The 9353-nt window shown below is 48.8% G+C and overlaps 1 protein-coding gene across 1 annotated transcript in view; it reads right to left on the reverse strand.

Moving 5' to 3' along the window:
* LOC144148520 (uncharacterized) overlaps positions 1-9153 on the reverse strand; it is a 31097-nt gene extending 21944 nt beyond the window's left edge. The window contains exon 1 of the mRNA XM_077680044.1: positions 9044-9153. Within this exon, the coding sequence (XP_077536170.1) occupies positions 9044-9129 (86 nt within the window). The 5' untranslated portion in view covers positions 9130-9153. The remainder of the gene's footprint in view (positions 1-9043) is intronic.
* Between the last annotated feature and the right edge of the window lie 200 nt (positions 9154-9353).

Raw genomic sequence — 9353 nt, forward strand, 5'->3', positions numbered from 1 at the left:
AATGAATAGAAGGGCCTAGTGTATTTAAAATGCATAATGAGTATGTGAATATTGACATATTCATATTTCTGATATTACTTGAACATAAAAGCCATTCACTGCTTAATATAGAGCAATAAAGCTTTTGTGCATCGTGTGCCGTTCTCGTAGGCACCGAAATTTCGCATCGCGCAATGCTCAGCCGATTCTGTCTGTAAAGGAAACACCGCATGAGAGGGCGACGTTTTTGTAGTCCCTTGATGTCCCCGGCTAACGAGAGTCCACTGAAATTTTAAACAGATTACGTACGTAGTCCGTACTGAATGGCACTATTTATATGCGGTACGATGTATCACTACCAATCCAATCCAACCGGCTTTCTCCTAGCCTTGGACAAGCAGAAAGTAAACGAAAAAGGCCTGAAGGAGTCCAAAATTTCTCCCACCTCCCCTCGCGGGAACACCTGTGTAGATGCGACGCATAGGGGGTTCCGTTGTTTCCGTTAGGTTGATTCTCCCATCGCGTGAAACGTGCCGTGAACCCCCTGCCGTGGCTATGACGCAACGTGGAGCGGCTATGACGCAACACAATCCAACACAATCCACTTTAATCCAATCCAATCCAAGCCAAGCCAATCGAATCCAATCCAATGCCCCTCGCGAGATAGTGTTCGCTATCGGAGAGGAGAGGGGGTGAGCGGCGGAGAGCGCAGCTCGCACGGTGTGGAGAATGGGGGAGGGGTGTGGACGGACAACAACAACACCGTATGGAGGGACAAGGCGAGTGAATGAGATGCAGTCGCATCTAAAACAGCCTAAAATATGGGTAGAGAAAAATAAGAATGCTGGCGTAACAAAGAACTGTTACGAAATATAAGGAATAAGATTTGATTTACTCAAGCGGGCTGCTAATAGGATCGCTAAAGCTGAAATGTTCGTAGTCAGGTATAGGTGAGTATAATATGGGAATGTGGCACGTCCCGGCTTTCTGATTAGATGAGTGTGCCAATATGCATCAATGAACCAGCCGGCATTCTCCGTAGCTTATTCCGTGTGATTTGCAATATAATTAGCTGATAATCAACGTAAGTGTCCCCCTCCCCACAGGTTCTTACCTGCTGAACGGTCCACACCGGTTATACGCAACCAAGCCACAAAAAGATTCAGGGAAGTTTGCGCTCACGCGCAAGAGTAATGGCGAAGCTTTAGTACGTATTCATTGATGGTAACAAAGTGGTGTTTTAGTATCGTTGTGGTGTCGTGGTTGACGGCGGCGGCATGCCATTTAAATAACCCTATGTTGAGCATAGCCAGAGTGAGTTCGTTTTGGCCGGCATTTTCGTACACCACAACTTATTGTCTCTAGTGGATGCTTTGCATGCCGAGCCTCTTGAAGCGCGCCCTCTTCGCCGGTAGGGCGAACCTACAGCCGCTTCGGCGTTAAACTGGCGGCTCTTCTACAATACAGAGCGCATGCCCACGACGACACGAGAACGAACGAACGAGGGGTGTACGCTGTGATGTGTCTTTCTCGTTCTGAGCAAGTGTTGACACAATACAGCGAACGCTGTAGTTTTTTGTGACCAATTGATTGATTGATTGATTGATTGATTGATTGATTGATTGATTGATTGATTGATTGATTTATTGATTTATTGATTTATTGATTTATTGATTGATTGATTGATTGATTGATTGATTGATTGATTGATTGATTGATTGATTGATTGATTGATTGATTGATTGTAAGGTTTCGCAAGCCGACCCTACAGAGGATTCGGCATGCCGTAGTGGTGGGCCCCGGATTAACTATGACCACCTAGGAATCTCTAGCGCACGCCGAAATCTCGAACACACGGATGTTTTTGCTTTTCGCCTTCACCAGGAAAGCGGCCGCCGCGGCCGGGAATTGAACCAGCGTCCGTGTGCTCAGCAGCAGAACGCCATAACCCCTCAGCAACCGCGGCGGGTTTTCTTTTCGCCTATGTTGGCAAATCTCCCTAAAAGGCAAAGCTTTTTTAACGAAAAAGCTTGACGAAAGGCTAAGCCTTTCGTCAAGCTAAGCCTTGGTAGATTTAGCTGGACGAAAGTGCGCTCGAGGCACGCATTCATTAGCGCTCGGCATTTCTTTGGTATTTCTAAGTGCGGGCACCATACACAAACAATTTGCTAAGCAGCTCCACTGTTAAAAGCGCATTTCGAAGTAACGTATCCATGCACCGCCCTCGGTGCAGGAAAAAAGCGCTTCTTTTTTCATCATCCCGGCAATACTGGTAAGCATTCGTTCAGAAATACATTATGACATCACCTCTGGAGGCACAATGCTTTTATTGCTGTCTGAATAACGAAGCTCTGAAAACACTTGGTTTGGCGTTTCTCTCACTAGTATACCCCCGTGAGGATTGGCGCAAGGGGGGGGGGGGGGGGTGCGAAGCACAGTGCGGTTCAATTCCGCTTCCCGCAGGCGTAGACAGTTAAGCAGAAAACAGGGGCCTTCCCTCAAGCACACACTACCCCAGGCCATGCACCTGACAGCTGTACTCACATTCCATGTGCTATACAGCACATAGGCCTGCACCTGCTTGGGGCACGTTGATAAGCAGAAACCTTCCTAAAGCAGATAAAGAGCATCCTAGTGAAATGGTAACAGGGAAAACAAACAAAACCGGAAAAAAATCCAATAAAAATAGTCGTGCATGTATGTTTACCGCAGCTAGTCATCCGTCAGCTAGCTACAGTACAATTTAGACGAGCCTCCAGGGGACGAAACCACCGGCATTAGAAATATAAAAGCAGGACGCACATAACCGTAGATAAAAACACCTTGTGAAAAAATCAGTGTGTCGAACCGAAAAAAATACGGGTTCGGTTACGGTTCGGGTTCAGGTAAATTTATTTTGTTCCGGTTCAGTTCCGGTTCGACTAATTCGATCCGCGAACCGGTTCGGGGCGTTGAACCGGTTCGCGAACCGGTTCAGAACTGAATTATTAGCAAGGTGCGAAAAATCAGTTTTGTATATTTTAAATCCACCATAAAACTGAAGTATTTTTTTTCTTCACTCGAACTAGTGGTTTTTTTAAAATGAACTGCAATACTACTGTCAAATTTGAAAATCTAGGCCAGGTGTAACAGAAAATGTACCAGCCTCTTTTTCACCACCCTTACTGTCGTCCTAGCGACTACACAAAGCCACCGACAAGATACATGAGTGTGTTATTTATTGGTGCCCCTTGCTTCGTTTTATTGTACTGCTTGGATGATAATAATGACTTAAGACATTGTCCATTTTGCTTGAATTACTTCCTTGTTACGTCAGCTGATGATGCTGGGTGGCAGAAAATTTGAAAGTTTTTTCAGTGTTTCTCACCACTTCTTATGAAAACAGCGTCCTTAACGGGTCACCCAAGGCAGCTCTTTCAAATAAGGCAAGGTAGGGCTTCGTTTTCATGGTCCATTTAGGATCCTTGGCCAAGCATGTAAGAAGACGCGGCGGAAAAATATCGTCGACCATGGGCTGCGGCCCCTTCGTTATCGGGATTACTGCGACAATCAAGAACGAATGCTGCCTGCATCCCCATTGCAAAACAATCAACAAAGAAAACTTCCACGTAAAGCGCGCAAACACACGCCCGCGCACACAACATGGCGTTTTATTCGCCTGTGAAGAGCAGCTTTACCTGTACAAGGGACTGTCAAGCACGCTAGTGGAAATCAGCGAAACCAAACGTACAATGCCCTACGCTGGGCACACCTGTCAATTCGAAAGAACACAATGTCCAGAATTTAGAATAGACACGTATCTTCGCTTACCTCACCCGCCGCGGTGGCTCAGTGGCTGAGACGTCGTACTGCTAAGCTTCGATTCCCGGCCGCGGCGGCCACTTTTCTGATGGAGGCGAAACGCGAAAACGCCCGCGTGTTCGAGGTTTCGGCGCACGCTAAAGATCCCCCTGGTGGTCGAAATTCATCCGGAGCCCACCCCTCCGGCGCGCCTCATACCTGTGTTGCGTCGGCGCGTTAAACCTCATAATCAACCAATCTTCTCTGATCCCCGTGTAGTACGTTTAAGAATCTTATTTCTCCGGCCCCTTCGCCCTATTTTCCCCTCTTTCTCGTTTCGTGAGGTTCGCCTCGCTTGTATAAAGACGATGTATCGAACCAATAACAAACATATGTGCGTCCCTTTCTTCCTGCGTCTCGTTTGTGGCACTGTTTTATTTCTTGTGATTATGCATGTACCTAAAAGCCAAAATTTTAACACTCTTTAGCTCCTGCAAATAGGCATAGGCAAATGTAGGGCTTGAACCTTGGCCTCTCGTGGACTGATTGCACTTGCACCGTCCCAATGAGGGAGAGAGAGATAGCGACAAACGTTTTATTGAGCCTTTAAAGGCCCCTTGTGGGGGCGTGGTGACAGGCGCACCGGCGACCGCGGGAAGGGCGAATTCGGTGATTTAAACATCGCGCAGGCTACCAAGAGTTTGACGTTTCTTCTTCCCAGCCTTGCACCCTGCTTGCTCGGCCATCAGCAACATACCATTGCAATTATGGGCCTTAATTGCTATACTGGTGTGCAGTAGTTTCACCATGTTGTGGCTATGGCGTTGAGCTGCTGAGCCGAAGGACGCGGGTTCGATTTCCGGCCGTGGCGGCCGCTTTTCTGATTGAGGCGAAAAGCGAAAACGCCCGTGTGTTTGAGATTTCGGCGTGCGCTAAAGATCCCCTGGTGGTCAAAATTAATCCTGAGCCCTCCACTGCGGCGCGCCTCAACGCCTGCGTTGCATCGGCGCATTAACAAACCTCACAACCAATCAAATAATCAAATTGTCACCATGTTGTGACCGTGATGAGCGCGTTCGGAGCGTTTTGATTCATTGAAAGGGTAGGAGTGAGCGAGAAATTGCGAAGTTGATGGCGCATGAAAGAAAGAAGCCCCTAATGACACCACCCGTTATCAATAACGGGATGGTCGAACCGTTTTGTTGAGAACCGGAAACCGTTATTTCTTTTTTCGGTTCAGTTCCGGTTCGGGTTCAGCCGGCTCAAAAAATAATGGTTCGGGTTCGGGTTCAGTTCCGGCAAAAATACCGGTTCGGTTCCGGTTTTCGGTTCGGTTCGGTTCCGATTCGACACCCTGGAAAAAATAATGAAAATCAGCCTAAACCGTCTTAAAAGGGATCAAAAGCTGAAACGTTCAAAACAACAGCTGGAACGGAGCTAAAGGAAACAAAACTGCCCAAAATCTTTCAGCAATGCTAAAATATGCCGGATAGATAACATAACAGTAAAAAAAAAAACGAACCTGCGCCTGCGGAATGTTAACGTGGTTCACATAAATGCTGCTCAGAAGCGGAATCTGTACACCGTGACCAGCCGATCCGCGTTGGTTTCAATAATTATAAGAACCAAGTTTAAAATATGCGCGACCCGGAATTCGTCAAATCTTAGCAGTACTTGCAATGCTCCCTGCTCGAAAAATAAATTCGTTATGGTATAGACCGGAATTTTGCCATGTTGGCCATTTTACGGCGATTGGTGCGCCATCCAGCGGGCATTTCTTGGGGCTGCGAAGCGAGCAGACGACGCCGCAGTCGCACGCTGTTGCTCCGTGCCGTGCGTGGATATGAGACGTGGCATCGGACATCGGTCTCATTTATTCGGTATGTCAGCAGCGCAAGTTTAAGGGTTTAAAGAGAACATTTAAACCGCCCGAGAGCTGTCAGGTTCACCCGTAAATTTCGTTCCCAATCCGCTAAGCGGGCCTACCACCCGAACTCGCTTTGCCCTGACGGGGGTTGTTTCTGAGGCGACGTTTACCCGTGCCAACAAGACGCCCGACTTTTTATCACCAAATGATATTTTCCTAGTTCTTGGCAGGTTTCCGCCATTGCTTTTACGTGGCCGTGTACAGAAGCTACTCGTCCAGGCGTCATTACGTCGTTGTTGGCTGCACCGACAATCAGCGCAAGCGCAAAGGGCTCATGCAAGAAACGTGTAAAGTGCACCACGACAAAAGTGTCTTCATGTGCGAGGTCTATTCGCTGCACAAATTTCCTGCGTCCCTTGAATGCCGCCGCGAATGGGTTGTCGCGGTGAATTGCAAAGACTTCAAACCTAGCAGATTTGCGAGAGTAAGTACGGTCGACGCTGCTTTTGAAAGCGCTAGCTGTATATTCACTTTCATGTTCGATCCTTACCGCACGGTTTTGTGCTCTGGAGGTATTCCCTGTTGACTCCATCCACCGGAAACCAACAGAAAATTACCCCACCTTCCCGCGCCGGGAACCCTGTGGAGATGCGACGCATCTTGGGGGTTCACTTGGTGTTTCCGTTGGGTTGATTCTCTAATTGCGTGAAACGTGTGAGGAACGCGCATGATGTATTATTTATTTAACACGCGGAGTAACGTTAACGATGACGGCCTTGTGGTCACTGAAGTGTACGGGTAGTGGGAAGTAACGGGACCACCATGCAATTTGCAGCGAAGATCAAGTCTATGCACGTGCCCGAAATCGGAACGCCGGTGCTGGAACGACCGCGGCTATGACGCAACGTGGCGCGGGTATGACGCTACACAATCCAACACAATCCACTTTAATCCAATCCAAGCCAAGCCAAGCCAACCCAATCGAATCCAATCCAATGCCCCTCGCGAGAGAGTGTTCGCTATCGGAGAGGAGAGGGCGTGAGTGGAGGAGAGCGCAGCTCGCGCGGCGAGGAGAATGGGGGAGGGGTGTGGACGGACAACAACAACGCCGTATAGAGGGACAAGGCGAGTGAATGAGATGCAGTCGCATCTAAAATAAACCCTACACCTATGCTGCAGCTCGGGTACGCGAAAAAGGCGAGCCGAAAGTGAAATAGGAGCGTCGCGGTGGCGAAGCACGCCCGGTAGCGTCGGGAACTAGCTTTTCGCGGTTCCCAACCACCGCTGAAATTAGAAAACATTTTAAGCAACCAAACGGCTGTGAAATCTTGGTATACCTATTAGGTTGCGTCTGTTTTGGTGGCAGGAAATAGTGTTATGCGGTGGCAAAACTTGATAAAGCATATTTTACTTTTATGGGCGTGCAACGCCTGCGATCTGCACAGCTAGCTAAAACGAATATTTCATGGCCCGATTTATGAAGTAACGTTCGCGCACCGACGGCAGGAGGCCATGCTTAGAAATTCGCACTACCGCTCTACCGCTCGATTGGAGGCATTCGCGGAATGCGCTAACCCACCGATTTCTGAGCGTACGTAGGAGGCATCCACAGAAAGCATATTTGCCGCCGCTTAACACTATTTTCTGGTACCAAAACAGGGCAGCTCATTAGGTACAGTAACATTTCACGGCCGTTTGCTCGCTCAAAAGAACTTTAGCGTTTCAGCGGCGGGTGGGAACCGCGAACAGCCTTTTCCCGCCACCACCATGCATGCTATTATTTCGCGTACCCGAGCTTCAGAATAGGTGTCGGGTTGATTTTACAGCGAAAGCTACACTACGCTAACTCGGGCATTCTACGCTGAATGACCACTTTTGCCCTTGAGAGCTAGAGGTTAAACCACACCCCTTTCCGCAAGCACCCGGCACGGAGCAGCGGCCCGATAACATGAGAGATAGCTGGTAGAGGAGAAATAGGCGAAGAGGGAACGGAGAGGTGCGCGGGACACGTGTCGCCACCAGGCGGAGGAAGGCGAGGAGGCCGGCGCCGCAGCGATATACGCGCGCCACGAACGAAGGCTACGAGGCCTCGTGCGGTGGCGAACCTTGTGCGATAGACGAAGGCGAACATCCAGCTGTGGTCCCTCGTAGAGACGCAAGAAACAACACCGTGAGGCGAAAAAAGATAACGGAAAAACAGTGTATTCATTGCAAACATATCTGTATATCATTGCAAAACTATACCTCGATGACACCTCGGCAGTGGGCCTAGCCAGGGCAGTGAAAGTTTCGCTATCAACTTGTGTTAACCAAAGCTAAACCACAGCTATTTTTTTATCGGCTGCCCGTGGATGAAATTAACAGAACATACCACCAGAGAACAGAAACGTGCAATGAGGATTGAGCATGAGGGCGAATAAACAGCAATTTCAAAATAAGCGTGCGACCGTACTTACTCTCGAAAATTTGCGATGTTCGAAGTATTTCCGATTGATTGATTGTAGGGTTTAACGCGCCGACGCAACGCAGGCGATGAGGCGCGCCGTAGTGGAGGGCTCCGGATTAATTTTGACCACCTGGGTATCTTTAACGTGCGCCGAAATCTCGTGCACACGGGCGTTTTTGCTTTTCGCCTCCATCAGAAAAGCGGCCGCCACGGCCGGGAATCGAACCCGCGACCGAAGTATTTCTGATTTAGTGCGACAACTGATTCGTGGTGGCACTCGAGGGACGCAGGAAATGTTTTTAGCGAATATACCCCGCACATGTAAACGACACTTTTGTCGTGGTGCACTTTATACGTTTCTTGCATGAGCCCTTTGCGTTTGCGCTGATTGTTGGCGCAGGCAACAACGGCGTAATGACGCCCGCACGAGTAGCCTCCGTACATGGCCAAGTAAAGGCAATGGCAGCAACCTGCCCAGAATTAAAAAAAAATAAACATCAGTTGGTGATGAAAATTCCAGCGTTCTGCTGGCACGGCGAAACGTAGTAGCCTCGCAGGCAACACCCGTAAGGACAAAGCGCGCGTCGGAAGGCAGAAGTTGAGAACTGAATTTGTGGGCAAACCTGACAGCTCTCGGACACTTAACTATTTAAAGCATTGTTAAACTTCGCGCTGCAGGCATACCGTATAAATGACACCGATTTTCGACGCCGCTGGGACGTCTGATATCCAATCCCGGCACGGCGCAACAGCGTGTGACTTCGGCGTCGTCCGCTTACCCCGCAGTCCCCAAGAAATGCCCGCCAGGTGGCGCATTGATCGTTATAAAATAGCAGCGCCCAGTGCAGACTGAAAATTCTCGTAAGACGCACTCGATTGTAATGCGTCTACGTGCTTCCCGTGCACGGCGCGCTTTTAGGTGTGAATAGGACATTACAAAGACTGCGTGAAATCCAAAGCCACCCACTTACTGGACAGCCTTTTTGAGGACGTTTTGGTAGATGTTCCAGCTCGACATTTGGGTGTAGTTGTACATGCCGAGAGCGATGACGGTCATCCTGGCTTTGTCACTCGCTTGGATCTTTTTCAGTTCCTGCAGATAGGTTGGTGGCGCGCTAAGATGCGATTGAAAAGCACTGCGCATGCGTTACCAGAGGTGGTGCCAGATAAGTTTTAATTCACGCAGAAAAAGTTCAAAATGCGTGTATGTCCTTAAGGCTTCAGAATCTTCAGTATTTCGCCTTCAAATCCTCACACTCGTCATTTGTTACAAATTTTCTC

The sequence above is a fragment of the Haemaphysalis longicornis genome, unplaced genomic scaffold, assembly GCF_048455015.1.
Source record: "Haemaphysalis longicornis isolate Haplotype H1 unplaced genomic scaffold, Haemaphysalis longicornis Haplotype H1 scaffold_8, whole genome shotgun sequence".
NCBI lineage: Eukaryota > Metazoa > Arthropoda > Arachnida > Ixodida > Ixodidae > Haemaphysalis > Haemaphysalis longicornis.